This window comes from Camarhynchus parvulus, chromosome Z (genome assembly GCF_901933205.1).
Source record: "Camarhynchus parvulus chromosome Z, STF_HiC, whole genome shotgun sequence".
In the NCBI taxonomy this organism is placed as follows: Eukaryota; Metazoa; Chordata; class Aves; order Passeriformes; family Thraupidae; genus Camarhynchus; species Camarhynchus parvulus.
The window spans coordinates 16,335,484-16,355,925 of record NC_044601.1 but is presented as its reverse complement, the minus strand read 5'-3'; the positions used below and the strand labels follow the sequence as shown (position 1 = coordinate 16,355,925).

General features: G+C 35.7%; 1 protein-coding gene across 1 annotated transcript in view; it reads left to right on the top strand.

Moving 5' to 3' along the window:
* The first annotated feature begins 1,371 nt into the window (after nucleotides 1–1,371).
* The window catches only part of SHOC1 (shortage in chiasmata 1), a 47,192-nt gene continuing 28,121 nt past the window's right edge, over nucleotides 1,372–20,442 (top strand). Inside the window, exons 1-11 of the mRNA XM_030968702.1 lie at nucleotides 1,372–1,440; nucleotides 5,108–5,237; nucleotides 5,818–5,899; nucleotides 7,996–8,186; nucleotides 9,866–10,028; nucleotides 11,898–12,000; nucleotides 12,701–12,857; nucleotides 14,125–14,232; nucleotides 17,569–17,698; nucleotides 18,512–18,606; nucleotides 19,610–19,852. Of these exons, the coding sequence (XP_030824562.1) occupies nucleotides 1,372–1,440; nucleotides 5,108–5,237; nucleotides 5,818–5,899; nucleotides 7,996–8,186; nucleotides 9,866–10,028; nucleotides 11,898–12,000; nucleotides 12,701–12,857; nucleotides 14,125–14,232; nucleotides 17,569–17,698; nucleotides 18,512–18,606; nucleotides 19,610–19,852 (1,471 nt within the window). The remainder of the gene's footprint in view (nucleotides 1,441–5,107; nucleotides 5,238–5,817; nucleotides 5,900–7,995; nucleotides 8,187–9,865; nucleotides 10,029–11,897; nucleotides 12,001–12,700; nucleotides 12,858–14,124; nucleotides 14,233–17,568; nucleotides 17,699–18,511; nucleotides 18,607–19,609; nucleotides 19,853–20,442) is intronic.

The following is a 20,442-nucleotide window of genomic DNA, read 5'->3' as shown; positions in this document are numbered from 1 at the left end:
ACAATTCTATAGCTAATACTTGAATTATCCCATGGTTGTATTGCTATAAAGAAGTTTTAGTTAGTGGTACACATCAGTTGTGCTAAGGTGCAGTTCTGTCCACTGCCCTCCAGCACTTAAGATGTGGATCCATCCGTGCTTACAAACCCATCCCTGCTTGCTCCACTCTCCCACACCAAATCTGTTGGATGTAGATCTGCCGGAGGGCCCAGCAGGCTGTCCGAAGGGTTTTCTCTACCATCTTGTGATTTTGGCCCACTGCTTCAAGCTATCCACACTCCTTCCCTTAGAAGATTCCCTTCTGCTTTTTCTCTATATGATTTTGTATATCTTTTTGCCTGTTTTGTTTCTTTGCCTGAACCTACCATTTTACTTCTCCTGCACTACTTTTCTCTGTCCAGACTCCATTCAAGTAACCAACTACCCCCTAGTTACCTTTTCCTCCACCATAGAATTGGTTCGAATTCTATTACATCCATACCTGTAATTGGTATTTCCAAATTTGTTAGGTAGGCAGTTTTAGCCTCATGTCATGATACTTACTGGTACATACAGGAAAATTACCTTCTGTCACAGGTTTTCTTTATGGCCCTAAAGTTCATTTTATTAAACTTAAATTCCATCATAAACTTTTTGATGTAATTATCTTACTTTCTCTTTGAGTCTTCTACCAATTTCAATTAAGAAAAAGTACTGTGTTACCTTGTGCGGATCCCAGCTGCAATATATCCTGTTTTGCATTCACGCTGTGTCTCCAGCATTATATAGCTTTTGCCTCCCTCCTGGTTTTCTGCAGAAGCATGAACTCACTTAGAGACCTTGAGTTCTGTCAGGGCCTCCTGCTCTCAGCTAGCTTATACACTATCTCATTTTTTCTTGTAAGTCTGGAAGCAGGGGGAAAGCCCCCTCACAAATACATGGGGTAGTGAGAAGTTAATAGTCTAGACAGTTGAATTAGTGCCTTTAAAAACTAATTTATAATCCATTAAAAAAATCATTGAATCAGTTAATTTAAGAGTTATTACTTAAGGGAGATAATTTGTATTGCCTACATTCTCTTAATGGTTCTAGAGGTTTTCTGAGAAATAAACACCAAAAAGCATAGCTTAAAAAATTTTAAAAAAACCAGTTATTTCAGAAAAAAATCAAATGTTCATGGTCTGTAGTTGGTCTGTTACATCCTTCCAGAGGAAGAATATTGAATGCTTTGTGTAGCCTTCTGCTACAGCAAATTCAGTCCATTGTGCATGTGCTAGAAATTATGAAGCTATTCATGTTGAACCTGAAATTCAACCTCCTCTTTCAACATTTTGAGGTGATATAAAAAGTTTTTAACTGATCCATATTCTGTATGTCTTCCAGACAACTGAAATGCTGAAAACATCACAAAACAAGATGTTTGCAGCTTTGAAGTATCACTCAACCGACTATTTATATGAGGTATGGTTTTATTGTTTCTCTTAATAGTCTGAACAAAATATAGCAAATTTAGTGAAATTGAGAAAAGATTGTGCTAAAAGATTGAGTGCACATTAAAAAAGATTACAAGAACTACTTTTTTTCAAATTCTCATTCAGAGAGGTTTTTGTGCTGCGTTTTGTGGGATAACATAGTGAAGTGATTACAGGCTTTTTTGGTTGAAAAAAATTAGGTACAATTTTGCACAGACTGCAAAACATCAGTTATTTTTAGTGTCTGTTGCATTTACTTATAATGATTTACTTATTATGCACATACAAGTTTCCTGCTGAGAGCTTTCTTTGGAGAATACACTGTGAAATTTAATTAATTACTTTCTGGAGAAATAATCCAATTTTTTAGCTACTTTGGTGTGTATTAGAATAGTGATACACAATGCTGTATTCCTTAATGATTGTAGGGAGCAGTTTTTGCAGTGTTTTAGATTAAATTCATGGAAAGGAGATTTTTTTTTCCCACACAAACAATGACTATTTTACAACCTCTTATCCCCAAAGTACCCTGTCATAACTGGTTTTCAATTACTTACATTTTCAAAGAAAGGCCACAGATACAAGATTTCTCTTGCAGAGGAGGGGAGTGGTGCTTTGCCAGAGGGGGGCATGTGTAATATGTGAGCAGAACAATGTAGCAAGACATGAGGCCTTCAGGAGTTCAGGGAGAGTCGAAGGACCGTCCGAAGCGCTCCTAGCACGTAACTGGAGAATTGCAGCCTGGGAAGTGGTCCGGCTGTAGTACTTGTGGTTGAACTGCGATCCGTGTTATGAAACATTGACCATATCCCTTTCCTTAGAGTACAGCAGCTGTTCCGCATAGTGGCTGTGTATGTCTCTGCTGTTTTCTTAGATTGTAGCAACCAGAACTTCTTTTTCTGTTGTAATTCCAGCAGTACACAGTCTGTCATGCAGTGTTTGTGTGGATATCTTCTCAATGTAGTTCCATTCAGCTTGATCACCAGTTGTTTCGATGTTATCTACAAAACAAAAATAGGTGTGTTATCAAAACATGTCATGGGCTTTATGCAAAAGAGAATTACATGGCTTTTCTTGCCCAAGTTTTGAGGAGGATGGTCCTGACATCAGGACAACTGAAAACTTTTAAAAGAGAAATGCTGAGGGACCTGCTGAATGGCTGCTCTGGAGCAGTGTAAATCTTGCTCTGTGGTGCTACCATAAGGGTCCAATGGATGTGATCACACATTTAAAGTTATACAGATCTGACTGTGCAAGGGAGATGCTGTGCTCGAACTGCAGCATATGGCTCCACTCTTGTGCCTAGTTGCTACCCTCTAGAAAAAGCAACGTTGATTTTTCCTCTATCAATTGCGCTTTACTAAAGCTTCCAGGTTTTAGGAAACACTGGAGTTCAATGACCTTATATCAAACTGCTTCCTGCACATAGCTCATTCAAGTGGATGCAGAATCCTGCTCCTAATATACTTATTATGCACTTATATCAATTCCAGGTATAGTTTTTCCAGCTTCTCTTTATAAGTATCTTCGAAGAAAGACACTTTCAGTCATCCTAGACACAAGAGTTACATACTTCATGCTCTTGTGTTGTGGGTGTGATTGCAAAGTCATCTTGGTAGTGCAAGGTTTTCTAGTGTTATAAACCGACAATACATGGAAACTGAATGGAACTGGGATAATATCTTTCACTTGGAAGAAAAATGTACAGAGCTCTTTATATTTTCTTGATAAACAGGGGTAAACATGTACTGATACAATGCTACAGCTGTTAATAATGGGCTTGAAAAATACTTTTATATGTGTGAGAATGTCAAGAAAGGTTGTGTTTTATCAGACTTTATAAAGTGAACTAATCTAGCTTAAACTTTACGCTTTGAACTGTTTACTTAAAATATTTTGTAAAATGCACCATTTTCCTGGTTTAAACCTATTACCTGTGATAATAGCTGTAGGATGTATTTCTTCCACTTCACAAATATCAGTGACAGAAAACAATTTTAGCTGTTAAGCTAAAGTTTGCCTCAGTAAAACTACACAGTGGTGTTTCAAATTTCTTTCTGTTCTCTGTTTTATTATGGCATATACTTACTTGTTCAGCAGCTTCTACAGTAGCAATAGCATTCTTCTTTATCCTATGAGTCCTTTGTTCCGACAGCTTCTTTTAATAAAGAGAAGGGTTATCTGTAGCATTTCCTGTTCCTATTATCTCCATTAGGAAATTTACTAACTGCCCTTTATTTTATGACAAATGCAGTTGTTTCAGCTGTAACTTCAATACAGATTACCTAAACTGATACATGGCCAGTAACATGTAGAAGACATAGGTCCAGCTGTCCATAATTGTCCGATTCTGTCTTCTTTATTCAGAATTTGTGAAAGAGATCAGTGAGGAAATGCCATGCTTTGACTTAGGCAAGAAGGACTCCATTGGATCAGATCTGTTATTTCCCAAGAGCCTTTTAAGGAAAAGATGCTATGATGGCAGGAGTTTTTGGATTTTTAATTAAAATTAATTAGCATTTACAGAATTGTAACTATCCCACAAAGGATTAAATGGAAATGGAAAAAGGATTTGTATTGATGAAGTGGCAATATTTGTTTCATTGCTTCCCATGTGTTTGCTTGTTTGTTTGTCGATGTTGGTTTATTTTGGTTTGTGGTTTTGGGATTTTTTTTGCCCCTAAGCTTTCTCTTTTCTTACAGGAAGGTTTGAAAAGTACACCAATAGCATGGTTAGTCTGGTTGCAGTCCAAATCAGTGAAATATTTGAAATATTTCTAGTCTGTCACCTGAGAGACAGACAGAATACAGCAGTACAGGCTGTATTTGGCTTGAGAGCATACGTTGGAATGGCCGGACAGTTCTGGGAGCCGAAGCAACACAGCTGAAGTGAGGCAATGGGTTTACAGCTGGAGAAAAGTTTCTGGTTTCATTCACTATGTTGTTCCACATGACTATAGCTAGTTCTCTTTTCCAATATGCCTTTAACTCCACAGACTTTTAAAGAACAACTTCTTTCTTCTTCTTTCTATAAACTCATTAAACACAAATGTGTAAGTATAATTTTTCTTTGCTTCCTGAACTCAGTGGTTATTCTTTTGTTCTGTGCTCTATTGCATAAATACTAGGCATGGGTTTCTGTGACAAAAGAACGGTAAGGTACTTTATTGAACTTGGATTCAGTGAAAAGTTACTAAACTTGCCACATAAAGTATTTTATTCCAGAGTTCAATTGACTACTGTCCCTGGTTTTGGAGAAGATGAAAGGCTTTAAAAGGGCTTTTATTAGCTCATAATGACACATGAAAGACAAGAGGCCTTAGAATATTAAAAGCACTTGAAACAGCAGTAGTAGGAATGATACTAAATTGTTTCTCGTTGGCTTCTCCATGTGTCCATTCAGGAGACCATTCCAAGTGTTAAGATAGGCACTTGTAATTGCACATTCAAAGCTTAGTTAAAGTTTAGCTAAGTGTATGTTCAATTCTGCATACTCAAACGTGTAGATTAAAAGTTAAATAGCAAATCAGGTAGATGTTAGTATCCTCTTAAGAAGAAAACCCTTGAAAGCAGTGGGAATGTTTGAAGAGGCAGTGCACAAAAAGAATGGAGCTGTCTCTCTCATGATTTTATCACATGCCTTTTTTTTTATTCAGAGCATGGCAAGGCAGAAGTTTTCCATCTGGAAATTATCACTTTGCTTTCCTCCCTGTTTACATCAAGATGAAAAGTATCATCTCAATGGACTCTTTGCTGATGATAAGTATAGGAAGCCATGGACTAGAAGTATGTAATATAATACTTAAGTTTAGTTTAGATTTACTGTAGATTAAAGAAAAACCTTGTGTTTATCCATAATAAGATAAATCTGATTTAAAAATATTCCAGACATAGCACTATGCCCTTTCTTATAGCTCTTGAAGGTAAAACATCTTCATTGTCCAAATTGAAGCAAACAGGTAATGGATATTTATTTGAGTATATTATTTTATATGAGGCATCATAAATGAGATGATATTTGATTCGTTTGTAGAGTTCTCTGGAAAGAAATCTATCCAGAGATCAAAACAATGATCAGAGATAAGTAAAATACCAAATCTGATTAGTTGGGAGAGGTTTGGAAGATGATGCTGAGGTTATGAGATGTGGCAAAAAATGAGGTCTTCAAATGACAAAGGGAAATACATGCATAAAAGTGTTTGCATCTTTCTTGTGCATTTGTATTACCTTTGCTAATGGAACTAAAGGTGTAGTTTCTTCTATGCATCATGTGTAAAGTTTGATTAACCTCTGCAATGATTTAATCAATATATAAAAATTAATTTTAGTATTTTCTGCATGATTTTTTTTCTCCTTTTCATCTTAGTTGGTTCAACAGAGAACATGATGGCTATTTCAGTATTGGATCAATGGAAGAAAATTTTACCTGTGGAGGATTTCCTGGAAAAGTCAGTAACTTTAAATTAAAAACCTTTATGATTTCTTTGATATCACTCAGGTATTTTAATGATGGAAACAGAATATGAAGATGTTTCCTGATAGTAGCAAGTGTGCTGGAGCTGTGCACTCTATCAGATAACTTAAAGATGGGGTTTTTCACTAAAAGTAGCATTGTGTTTTTATGGAGTGTGCCGGCTAGCTATATACAGACACGAACGGGACGGAAGTTGCTTTGGAATGCATCTAGAGCTGTTTATTCCTCAGCATCAGCCTCATACATGATTTTTTACATGCAAGATGTGAGCAGCTCTCACTCTAGGCAGCAAGCCAAAGAAACTCACTTGTTACAAGTCACCAAATACTCATCCTAGCCAATTACACAGAGAGAAAGCATATTGACAGTGATTCTATCTAATCAACATAAGCACACGTAGCTGGAGTTAAAACAATACTTGCTTGTTCATTTATAAGAAGACAAAGCATAAAACCCTATTCATAATTTCAACTTTGCTATAGAAACTTTTTGCAACTTAGAAAGTTATTCTGAATCGCTAATACATAGCTCTATTGTTCTATTCCTCACGTCTTCGCTACAGCTTATATGCATCAGCAATATCCATAACTCTGCTGCACTGAGGCCTGTCTTTCTTTCCCACCAATATAAGACCCTCTAACTTTATAGATTCCTACAATGGAGTTCACTGGTTCTTTATATAATTTTTTAATGGTTGTGTAATCTATTTGTGACATTGGAGAAAGTCTCTGAAAACTGCATGAGCATGAAAATAAGCTGTTTCCCCTCTTCTCTCTAAGACAATTATCTTATGTAACTGTACAAGCATAGCTATGTGACTCGAAAATATTTTTCCAGACTTAGAATAGTCTGCATTAAAATATTTGCCATTTTCTAGAAGAGCCTTACTAGGACTTTGACTTTGGAAGAGGTGGTCTGTGTAGTCTCAAAATAAGCAACTCAGTTAGGTTTGTTCTATCTATAAAACTGTAGTGAAACCCAGTGATTTCAGTGAAGTTCTAACTTGGGCAATGTTTTAAGGTTCATGGATTTTCAGAGGCTTATGCCATGTGAAACTTTGGATATTAGTTATTACCTGTACCATATGGTTATTTCTTGTGAAGTATACTACTTATAGCTTTAAAATAATTTCTGAACTACAGTCAAAATGTTGTACAATAGTTGATTTTTTTAAGATAGGTAGCAGAGATTCCCCACTATTGCTGTTCACACATGAAGTCCTGTACTGAATTTCAGACATGTACTTCTACAGTGATTGTTTTTATGAGCCTTACCTTTAGATGACTAGCAAATAGCAAGATGATGTAATGCTAAGTATTATCAAAAATATGAATAAATCAATAGGTTGCAAAACTTGAGAAATCAGTTGTCTGAAATGAGAATAGTAAGTACAATAATTGTAGATGAGCTGATTTGGGTGCTTCAGAAATGTCAGCACTTGTCAGAGTTACTATATTGTTGCAGTCAATTTATATAGGTTGCAGAGCATTAACGCATATTTTAATAAACTATTGTAACTGTTTTGTCCAGATGCATGCTTAGCTCAGGAAAATCATGGGTTTTTTTTTCTCTCTGTAATCAAATGATTTTCCTAGTTATTTGGCAAACAGTAGGGAGGTTTTCTTAATAAATAACAGTAGTACTGAGGTTAGTATGAAAATTTACAGGAAATAGAAGTGGTTTTGTTTCTTCATTTACCCTGTCTTTTTCCTATTGCTGTTACTTGCTATCTCTTCATGATTTTTGAAACAGAAGTGTACATTTAACCCAGCAGCAAATTTTTATCACAAACCTTATGACATCAATAGGTTTGATGGTTTTTTTATTTTTGTGCAATTTTATGCTGGATGTAAACTTAAAGGACTTTTCTTGCAGAAAAATTGAACATGTAGTTTGACGATGGATCCAGTAAATAGAGAGAACTCTAAATTACAATCTTCTTCAGTAAATATGGTGATTATCAAAGCTCTTAGAGCATGTAAGTGCTGTTCATTCACTGAGAAGTCAGGGAAGTTACAACATTGATTTTGCTACAACTTTAGCATCAGGTATTTTCTTTGTGTTTTTTAGGAAACCTATCTCCTCTGTAGAGTTTCAGACTAGTAATGATTTAATAGAAGTTATTCCAAGTTCAAATCCTTGCTCTCAGACTGACACAGAAGAATCTTTTTTACTTATGAAGAATGGTTTTAAGGAAGACTCCACCCAAGACAAATATTTGAAGATTTATTATGCCACTGTATTTAAAGAACCACAGCAAGGTAAAATGTTCAATTCGCTGTTTTCTGAGTTCTGGTTGAGTAATCTTGTTAACTTTTGTAAGTTTTTGCGCATGTTCCAGGGACATTGATGAAATCATTTGAGTGATCAAAAACTTTGCAGTTGCATAAGTTGAAGTCTCCTTATTCCCTGGAGAAGCAGGGCTTGTTTTAATAGCTCAAGAGAGATGCAAGCCAAAAGAAGTTAAAGATAGATTTCTTTATGGAGATCTGTTTGAGTTAGCATCATAAAACAGTTTGGTGGGAACCTAATCAGTGTCCATCATTTCCAGGCACTAGGAGAGAACAGAGAGTTGTTACAAACAGGGAATCATCCAAAAAGTGAAAGGGAGATGTGGGAATAAGGAGACTTCAATATTGGTAAAAAATAAGGAAGAAGAACAAAAAACTTCCTTTGCCCTTCTATATGTATTATATATGTGAAAAATGTGTGTGTATATACATATGTATTTCATACTGCAAATGTAAGGGATTGTGTCAAATGTGGGTACTGCATCATTTCTGTCTCAGGAGAGTAGTAATTTAAACTCAAAAGAAATAGAATAATGTGATGGCTTGGGTTAGAAAGGACCTTTTACAGGGATCCAACTCCCCTGTAATTAGCTCAGGTTGGTCAGATCCTCATCCAACCTCATCTTGAGCACCTCACCTCTGGGAATGGAACTGCCTCACTTCTGAGGATGGGGTGTCAAGAAACTGCTTCCTTATATCTAATTTAAATTATTCCTCTTTAAGTTTAAAACTTAAGACCTAAAAGGTCTATCCCCACCTTTCTTATAAGCCTTCTTTAAGTACTGAGAAGCCACAGTAGGGTTTTCCTGGAGCCATCTTCTCTCCAGGCTGAACAAATGTCAATTCTCTCAGACTTTTCTCACAGGAGAGGTGTTCCTTTCCTCTGATTGTTTTTGTGATTCCTTCTCTGGACCTGCTCCAGGAGGGCCATGTTTCTTTTTCTACTGGGGATGCCAGACTGGATGCAGGGTTCCTGGTGGGCTCTCACCAGAGCACAGCAGAGGGGCAGAATCCTCTCCCTCCCCGGCCGCCCATGCTGCTTTGGATGCAGCCCAGGACACATTTGGGTTTCTGGGCTGTGAGTGCTCATGGCTGGGTCATGCCCAGCCTCTCACCCGCCAGCACCCCCCAGTCCTGCTCACAGGGCTGGTCTTGATTTGTTCATTCCCCCCCCCGGCCTGTGTTGATACAATGTCATCTTTCTTGAAATCACAGTAATTTGCAACCTTTTTTTGTAATTTTTTTTTTCTTCGTAGTTAGGGAACTGTAATTAGATTTAGAGGAGCCAGTGCCTAATTTCTACATTTAAAATTGCAATGAGCTAAGTTTCTTGGCCAAAACCTACTTCAGAAATTGCTCTATCATACTTGAAAGTGCAAACAAGGAAATAAAAAAGTACCTTTTGTTTTTAACAGATATTATGTAAGACAAAAGAAAAAGCTAAAGAAAACTAGAGGTTACCATGTGGGCTCTTGAAGTCTAGACTTCGTTGCACTTTAAATGTTTTAAGATTTAAGTTTAAAATAAAAAGCAGTTATTGTTTTGCTGACATTTATTGTATTCCGACAGTTGCTCAACAATTCTCTTTATTCTGATAATTCTTAGTATTTTTATCTTGTTTTATAATGTTTTTTCTTCCGTTTTGTCAGATTTATGTTTGGAAGAGGAGTTTGTTTTTACTGACAATCTTGAAAGTTTTCGTAAAAAATTGCCAACTTTATCTATACTTGTGAGCAAACTACAGTTTTTTTTAGTGAAAGATCCCCTTTTGGATTCTGAAGGACAGTTTTTAACAGCAGAGAATATTTTCAGGTACCTACAAATTTCTGATAATATTAAACATAAAACATAGTCTCTGTATAATGCCATTAACATTTTTATGTTTGCTGTATTTTACCTTTGTAACTAGTTTATGTTTGCAACAGGTAAAGACTTCAGTTTTTCATCTTAGGATAAAATGAGGAGGGTGAAATTTATATGCATTAAGAAAACTGGATTAATGAAATTGTAATTTGTACATTCTATAGGTGTGAAATGCAATCAGGATATTAGTTTTGGAATACTGAAAAAATGTGCATCTTTAAGCAACTTAGTCCTTCCTCAAACTGACTGATTCCCTATCATGAAAGTATCACTAAATTTTGTAGGGCTAGGATTTTACACATGCTTCCATGTTCCTTTTTTCTCTCCTCTCAGATGTGCTGCCAGTAAATCCATGCTTTTACCCTGTTCAATTGTATTTCTTCAAGTTCAAATATTATTTATTCTTATGGTTTTGCTCAGTTTTGTATTGCTAGGTTGATTGAATTTAATTGAATGATACCTATGTCATGAATTTGAACAAACCAGTACATTTAAACAGGTATGCTGTATCAAAAATGGGCTTAGTATTTTGTTAATATACTCATAGTGTATATGCATTCATAAAGTCTGACTAAATATTGTGCTGATTTACTTCATGTCTGGACTATTTGTTTTGCTTCCTTTGCACTTGGAAGGGTTGCATGACTGACAGGCAAGGTAAAACAGGTTCTAACTGAACCAGCTGTACCCATACAGTAGAACAAGAAGGAATGGGGTTGTTTGCCTGTTTTTTCAAAGATGAGCGCCAGTCTTGCAGTGAATCTTGGATGTAAGACTGTGTCAATACTGTAAATACCCAGTGAAAGAGGTGGGTATTGGATCATGAAGAGAGCATGATCCAAATTCTGTAATGACTTTCAGAAATACCAGTAATGGGAGAAAAAAATGCTAATGTGAAGCTTTACAGAAATAGCTCTGACCTCCTGACCTGTGATTGACTAGCAAAACCATGGACTTGTCCAAGGTGGGAGTCCAGATCTCCTAGTGCAGCACACAGGGAGATGCATTTACTGAAAGGGACTCAATTAGACAGACTTCAGCTTGAGTTAAAATTCATGAGCATCCCAAGGCTGAACACGGAACAGTTTGTACTCTGCGGTCTAAAATATTCCTTTGGAAGACAGTGGTGTCAGGGACTGATGAAGAAGTTACTCTCCTAAAAAGTCACTACAGATTTAGTGCCTGTAATTGGCATAAACGCCTGATAAAGTGTTTTCTTTCTGCCTGACAAATCTTCATCCCTGTGCTGCATGTGTCTGTGCTTTACAATGCAGGTATTACCTTAATTCCTGAGTTTTACTTCCAAGTGTTTTAAAGTTTTTTAAATTAAACCAGGAACATACTTTTAGTTTTCACTTTAACTAGTAATAAGCACACTCTGCCTTCTTTCATGCTGAATCTTCCCTGAAAATAGGAACAAAAGGTGGCAAAAGATAAATAAGGCAAATAGATTATAGAGATTTTCTATCTAGTAAAAAAATTGTACATTGGAAGAATTAGATCCGTAGCTTTTGCAGAAAGCGCTTTTACATGAGGGGACTTTTGTGCTGGGAGGCTGAAGAATTATAACATGAAGGTTTTTTGATGTAAGTGTTTAAGGCAGGCCCCAATATTAAGCAATTCTACTTGCATATAATGAATTATTTCTTAATTACACAGATCAGTACAGCATCACTAGGAATTGCCTTCTTAGAAAAGGCATGGATTTAGAAATATGTTTGCCGTGTATATGGCTATCAAAACTATTGCCGAGAGTTTCAGTTTTAGACATTAGGTAATACAGAGAAGTCACTTACTTTCTTTTATGATCTTTTAAAGAGAATGTTTGACTTTCCAAAATGGAATGAAGATGGAAGAGAGTCAAAATTATTTGCAGGGGATTAAAGAGAGTTTCTGTACTGTATCTATGAAAGATGAAGAGGTATTATCCTGTTGTTTCATACTATATATTACATTAGTGGTTATTCTCTGTTATGCATGTGTGTTTGTTCACCTGCAAGTCATCTTGCTGAGTTCTTTTGATATTTGCCAAATGTTTCGAGCTTTCATGTTTCCAGTATTAGAAAACACTGATATTATTTGTGGTTTTGTAATTCTTGGATGCTGTTTTTAGGAATCTCTGCTCTGACAAGCTGTTTGTCCTGGTACCTGATGTGTTTGCAGTTTTATGTAGATACTTGTTACACTAAGAATAAAAATTAATTAGAACAGGAAGCCATGACATGAGTTTGAGAAAGGGAAGACTACAAGACATGTTCTGGGATTTGGGGGGCCAGATTGGCTTTTTTTTTTTAAGTCAAATCTACTTTTTGCTCCATTTTTCAAAATTCTAAAAAACAGACTTTCAGTAAAATAAAGGAGGATTGTACTTCGTTGGGAACTGTAAGTTAAGGCACAATTTTTATGCTCCACTGACTCAATCTGAAGTTGAGTAACATTGTATTTTACCCTGCATTGAGCAAAGCTTCATGTGTGCTGTGTAAATGTCAAATGATTTCTCTCCTAAAAGATCTTAAAGTGGTTTAGGATAAAAGTTATTTGAAGATTTTAAGAAGCTTTGACTGTACAGTCATATGAAAGGAAATTTACTGGCCATTCTGTTGTGATTAATATTTTTTCAGTATTTCCTGTTGCCTGTTGATTTGGAATTCAACAAACCTAGCAATGGCAGATCTGATTGTGTTAAGATTCCATCATTCTTGGAACTAAAGGAGGTGTTAAATTTAGCTCCAGTCACTGTAGATGATGAAGACCTTTGCAAACAAGTGATCAGAGAAGGTGAGGGTTGGTTTTCTTAAGTGCTTGACCTGATTTTCCTTTCATTTGAACACATTTAACACAATCAAGCTCTTTTATATTGAGTTCACATAAAAATTACTTCACAGTTTATCAGATGAGAAGTTCTGTTGATGAACTAGAACCTGTGTTGCACCCAAATTTTGAGTATTAGAAAGGTCTTCTTTAGGGGTAGTAAACAACTTGCCATTTGACTCAGTCCAGGGCTGTGTTGTAATCTTAAACACAAAAGTAATATGAGCTGTGATTTGTGATATATAATCCATATAGTTATAATAATTTGGTGCTGTGCTCTCTAATATGTTTTAAAGTTTACTTTCAGAGACATCCCTAAGAAGATTATATGCAGAACAGTCATGCCATAAAAAATGCTTTTGTTGCATTGTAATTGCAAATACAAAAGCAGATTTCTGGGGGAAAATGTTTAAATATTTCCATGGATAACAGGATTATTCTCAATGACAGCAATAGTTTCTTGAAAGGAATTTTCGAAAAATTACTGAATGCTTTTAGACTACTGATAAATATAACTTCAATGACAGTTGTTGGCTAATGGATTGATTTGTATGACAGTATTTTGTTTAGTTAAAAGAAAAAGGCATTGCCTGAGGGTTGGATTTTTTTAAAGCCAAAATAAATAATTTTCCACATTTTTGGTGGACAGGAAGCAGCTCAAAGGAGGCTTAATGCTTCTGAAGATGGAGGATGTGTGCAGAATTCTGTATCTCATAGGACAGCAGTTTGAAGTAAACCAGTCTCTTACTGAAGACAGAAACAATACTTTTAAAAGTGGATATTTTACTAAAACAGTTTCATGTGCATTCCCCGATATATTTAGTATGTGTCATGTTTCAAGCTGAGATTGCAGAGATTTGAGGATTCCGTACATAAAAGTCAACCTATTGTGGGAGGTTTTGTTTTAGTCCTTTTTTGTTAGCAAAAGAATCTACATACACATACTCCTAATAAATTATATTTAGGCTACTTAGTTGTTCTGGAAATCATTGTAGTCATAAGATCTTGGGATAATTCAGATAGTGACTGTACAGTATGGGGGGGGGGTGGATTTTTTTGTCACTTAAGGGACAAGACTGAGCACTGCTCTAATCAGTTAAAGCATCTGGGGCTACCAAGCATGACTAATTTTTCATAACAATATATCATGGAGGTTCAATAAAAAGACTGAAAGGTCTGACTGGAAAAATTAATAAATGGTTCATTTATGGCACCTTTTAAAATCTGTTTTCAGATCTCAAAGCAGAAATTACATACAAAATAGAAATTTCCAAGTACTGTGACTTTCCACAAGAGGTTTGCTCCAGTATTAGCACAAGTATGTTGGAATTCTGTGAGTCAGGTAGGAAGATCTGTATAAATCAAGGGGTGATATTTAAGATAAATTCTTCAAGTAGTTTCTCTAATATTCTATTTTTGGGAGAACATGTACCACATAGGTAAGAAGATTCACTTTGTGTAATCTATTCTTTTGTACCCAGACCATAAGGAGGTAGAAGTGAGATGCTCCTTTGTAGAGCTTTGTAGTCTGAACACAAGCAACTTTCCAATCCGTTCATGTTGCTTTTGGCTGTAAGCAATGTCTATAACTTTTGCACTTTATTAGATTTTTAGATCTTTTTATATCTAGCAACTCATCTGCCGAGAGAGGGCAGATGAAAGTTAAGGCAGATTGATTAAAATTGTGGAGCCAAAAAGCACAGTTTAAAGTTTGTTAAAGTCTGATATAAATGCTTTCAAAAGAGGGTGGTGGAGAACAATTTAGGTAGCAGTGCTGTGTTTATAAATTCTAAAGATTGAAAACTCCTGTGCAGATATCCTGTTTTGCAAATGGTTCAGTAATTATGTATGATTGGGAAATAAAGCCAGAGCTGTTTTCTACAGTAATTAACTCCTACTGTTAAGTATGTGCTAGTGTGCATTTAGTCCTTTCTTCTCCACTGGAATCAGGAAATACACACCGTGTGTCCACCTTTATTAGGCTGAAAACCCAGGTCATGGTGTTTACACCATTGACCAGTGCTGAGCAGCTTTGGGGTCTCACTGCTCAGCCTAGTCATCCAACCTTAGTTAAAGTTTTTTTGGGTTCCAGGTGTAACCTTTCAAAATAATGTACAGTCTTTGCCAGCCCTACTATATTCACAGCTAAGTTCTGGCTGACTAAGCAAGGCAGGAAAATGGCTGTGCTGGTGACATTTTTCACCTTTCATTTAATGTAGAAGAGCCTGCACAAAGAGTAACATTTACAAATAAATGTGATCTGAGCATGATGATGCAGGTACATCTCATCCTCATGTATATCCTATCTATGAAAAGATCTATCCATTGTTGCAGTGGACAGTAGCAGTATTATCCATCAGTGCTTGTTTACTTGATAGTTTTCCATACAGAAGTTATTAAAATACTCAAAAAATGTTGTTTTCTCCAGACCAAGACCTTTCTTATTGTCTTAGTTTCAACAAGTTTTAAATTTAGCTGATAAGTTGTCCCCTGCAGGCTAATAGTGCTAATAGTACCATGCTTTAGATACTATATTGTAGTGGAATTTTGGTTGGAACAATCATATCATTCAAAGTGTCTGATATAAAAGCTCAATGCAAACACACCAAGTTCCACCAAGATAAAGTTAAGATTATTTTACATCTGGGAATTATTGTCTAGCATGATAAACTGTAATCTGTGTGTAGTCAGCTCTCTGACTGCTCTTTACTTCTAAAGCTTACAAGCAGGAGGGGCTTAAGTGCAGTAGATCTGAGTCTTGCCCTGTATGTAGTATTAAAAATTTGACTGTGATCTTCTCTAGGATATTGTCCATTCTTCTGAAGTAGATGAATGGTTAAGCCGTCTTGAATTGTCTTTTAAAGAAAGTGGCTGCGTTAGTCTATATTACCAGTTGCTCTCCTAGCTGGGGTGTTGATTCAGTCAGAATTCTATTGTTAGGCCACAATCAGCTTCCATGTCTCTCTCAATCTCTCTCTCAGTCTCTCTCTCTTTCTCTCTCTCTTTTGGTTTTTTTTCAGGATGGACTCAGGTCTGTAGGCTAGAGACCTACAAATGTGTGCAAGCATAGGTATCTAGAAGACTGTCAGGTAGCTCAACTGAAACCTGACACCCAATACAGAAACTTCTGCTATCAAGCAGTCTTCTCCTTCTAATTAATTTTGCTCTTTATGAGTTACCAGAAGTGAAATATGTTTGCTTGCCTTCAGTGAAGAAGCAGTCATAAGACTGAGCATTCTTTCTCTAGTCACTGAGTTTGTTTTAAAAAGGCATTGAGAGACAAGATAGTTCTCTGAGTCAGCAATGTTCTGAGAAGGGAATGTTACTCTGAGTGTAGGCAGAGTTTAACTAATGTAGCTGATAAAGAATTCCAGTCTCAAAGGCATAAATAACTAGACAAGAACAAATATGAATAGTATTGCTCAAAGAGAAAGAATAGTTCTTTTTAGATACAGCAGGTATTTTTGCTGTCCTGAGACCAGCTTCTGTCCTGTTCAAAGTCCTAAAATTGTTGCTCCTCACAAAAACTGGTTTGTGAGCTGAAATTCACAGCATGAGTTCATTGAACCTTTTTTGTTCTAAGTGTAAAAGAAGTTATACTGACTGGAAGTGTGTTGCTTTATTTTGTACCCACTTTAATTTCTTACTTTTTTTTCCTGTTTTTCTGATATGTTTGTGTCCTCTGGCTTTCTATCTCTGTCCCTTACCCTTCCTGCCTAACAGTCAGCTTGTTAGATCCTTCAAGGAGAAGCTGTGAACAGCTGGACAGGTGACTGATTCATAGGCTGCTTTGTGCCAGTTGTCCAGGCCATGTGGGTATGATGATTGCATCTACTTGCTGCCTGGTGGAATGAATAGGAAATTCATTATAAGTGTTTTTCCTTGTGGAGGCACTGATTTCTTCACAATTTTTCTGCCTTAGTTTTCACAGAACATGGAACAACTGTGGGTTCTGTGGTTTCTTCTTTTGGGTTAGTAGAATGCCGGAGAGACTAATACCAGGGCAATCATGTGAACCACCAATATCAATGAAGTCACAAATTTGTAATAAGACTTGAATAAAACTCAATAATCATTAATATGTCCACATTTAATATAATTAGGAGGAAGAAAAAAAGAATGTTCAAAATGACTTGCAGAGGACTTCTAACACGCCAGTTATTTTGTATACTGCTTTAAAAAAAAATAACAAAAACAAAAACTGGTGTTGTAATTAATTTCAGTGATCTCCCTAGAAATTTCAATGAGAACTAATTATGCTTGAAAGAGTATTTTTTTTCATTAAATTCCTGACTGCTTTTGAAGTTCCTGAGGCTTTTCTTACAGCAACCACAATATTGCCTGTAGTCTCTCTCCCACTTAATTAACTTCATTTATAGATAAATATCAAAATCTCAGCTGTGGTACCTGATGATTTAATTATAAAAATAATCTTATCTGTTAAGTGTATGTACCCAGAACTACATCAAGGAATGTGATCTACAATTTTTTCCCCAAACTGTCTGGAAATTATATGTGTGGGGCATGTAGCTTATTGAATTGTCCCATGAAAATATTATCTATTTTAATCCAGAACTTCACTTGTGTAAGATTCATAAGCATGTATATTTCATTCACAAGTAGCTTTGTGATTTTGATTTTTATTTTTGTTTTGGCTGGGGCTTTATGCAATTTCCAGCTGAATATATTCCATATTTGAAAGATGAAATGGAAGTGCCTTTAACTCCTCCATGCAGACAACAAAGATCATGGGTTAATTTTCTGTGCAGAGGACTTCAAGAAGAACCTGTTTCTCTCTCTGGTAACAGGTAATGAAACCTTGGTAGTGACAAATTCTGTCACGAATCCTCAAAATTAATGAAAAAATAACTTCACTGTATTTATGAATTGGTAATTACATTCTTTGAGCTGCAAATATATTGTATTTTGTGTGAAAGAGTGATGGAATGCAGAGTCCATATGTGTGGTTTTCTAGAGGCGTCTGAAAAAGGAAAGGAAGTTGCTTCCGTAGTCCTCTTTCTCTGGGAGGATTTTATAGCCTGAAAATCCGGTCTTGTTTTTGCAGTAGGCAACAGTAAATATTTAAAGTATTTAGCAAGTGTATGGGCATATGCATGTATTTATGCTTATGGAAAGCACATATGTTGCACAAGGATCACTTGCAAAATGTCCAGAAGAGATATAGTAAGAAAGTATTGTCTGTTTCGGGGATACCCTCCAACAATAGATTTCAGGCCTTTTCATGCCAGTATAGGATTAGGATTGCTCCATCTTTTCCTTCTCATCTTATTTGAGACTAGCGTTTCTTGCCTTGCTATCTTTCTAACACATGCAGGAAGAATTTCAATATCCCTTTGGGACAGGAGTCATGGTCTACACAGGATTTTCACTCAGTGCTGCTTTACTTCATGACCCAACCTTGTTGGCTCCTCCTTGTTGGCTTACTCTTTCCTATCGTCCTCCATATGGATAGGAAAAAAAAATGCAGGGACGAGTGAATGAATGAATGAACTGAAAATTTAAAGACAAGTATATCTTTAAAAGTATATCTGTGTAAATCAAAATTCAACAGATAATGCTGCTATATTTCATACCTGCACATTTTTTTATGTTCTTCATAGTATTTTGATTGCAGAGCCCTCTAGGGAATTCTTAGAATCTTTGGTATGGCAATCAGAGAAATATCGGGATAATATGAGCTCTCTTTTGCTTGTCGGTAAGGATTTCTAATTGATGATCAATTTCTAACTGATGTTTACAAGTTACATGTACATGCAGAAATATAGCAGAAAATATAATGTTATATTACAGAGCACATATTTGAGCCATTGAAGTTTATTCAGTTACTGTAACTCTGTGAAGTTTGTATTACGTGATTATTTTAATACATATAAGAAGTCAGAGTATGGCAACACAGAAGTTGATATACCATGTATCCTTCTATGGAGATAATTTGAATTAAGCAAGAGTTTTATTTTTTTTATGACAGTGTTCACTACTATTATATGAAATAACTAATAGTTGAAATTTGGTAATCTGTTTAACTCATTCCTGTGTACTATTTTCCTATAAATAGTGTTTCAAAATATGTAGCAACCAATACAGTAGTACTGTTAATGGAAAATAATATTGTAACTTGACAAGAGTAGAAGAGAAGTAGAATACACAAAACCAAAAGAAGCTGCAGGCTATTCATGAAAGTGCCAGCATATATATTACTACTATTCTTTCATTTCACTTTATTTGCCTTGATTTTACAAGTCTCAGGATTAAGTTCTGTATATTGACTTGTTTTGTTGTCCAATTCATTTGTACTTTGATTTATAATTGAAAATAATGTATGGTATGCTCATTACTGTTTCAGTTAATTTTTTTTCAGCTAAGGATATGATAAGTCTTTGTAACCATGACAATAACCCGCAGATAATTAAGATAATTTGTAACTTTAGTAGTGCAGATACACATTATTAGATTCGAAAAAAAAAATTGAAACCCTCACCCCTTTTATTCACAGAACTCAGAAAAGCACACTTCCTCTGATAATGTTAACCACTTTGCTCTTAAATCTATTGATGGACACAGAGTTAAAAACGGAAGTATGAATAACAGATACATGTAATGGGCCAGGAGTACTTGGGAGCTTTCGTTTTGAAAAGGACATTCTGTTTTCATTTTTCTAGTTTATTGATATTATATGTTAATTTCTGGTTCTTTTGTAGAGCATCCAGCTGTTAACCTTGCACATCAGCATCATTCACTGAGAGAGCTGCAGAAAAAGCTGCTACTTGAGGTTGAAGCACCAATGCTTGGTTCACTAGAGGAGGGCTGGTGGCTTCATAGGGGTTTAAATCCAGCAGCTGTAGAAATTTTGGAACAATTCAATATGGATGGAAGCAATGTTAACAGTCTGCTTCCGACAGAAGTAGAAACATTCACACAATTTACAACATATCAATTAGAAAGTAAGTATCTTCTTTTTAAAAAAAGTGATAGAAAGGCAAAGATAGGTACTTAAACAGAGAATCCCACAGGGAGTTACAGATCTCCAAGAACAAAGGAAATTAATTTTTTCTTAAGAACAAAATGTTTTACATTAAAATGAAGGAAGGGCACTACTGCAATTAAGGTGTACTTTCACTAACTTGGAAGAAAAGTGTTGAACTACACAAAGTCATTTTTTTCTGTTACTGTGCAGATGAAGAATAGCCTCCACCAGTCATTTTTAATAAAATAGTTTCATCCAGGATAATTTCTTAAGAAGTAGTAGTTTTGCTTTGGAATATTTTAATAAAGCAGATATTCACATAGTCCTACCTGCACAAGGTCAGTGGGGGGAGCATGTTACAGTGAAAATTCCTTATTTTGTGATGCTGTAGAGGGTTTTTTTAATGCAGACTATTTCAAATTTGAACAGCTTATCACTTCAGAATTTTTCATGGACCTTTTTTTTTTTTTTTGCATACTTGTAATCAAACTTCAACAAAAAAAGCAAAAAGTTATTCAGATTTTGTTGTATAACTTTTTTGCCTCTAGGAAACAAAAATTGACAATT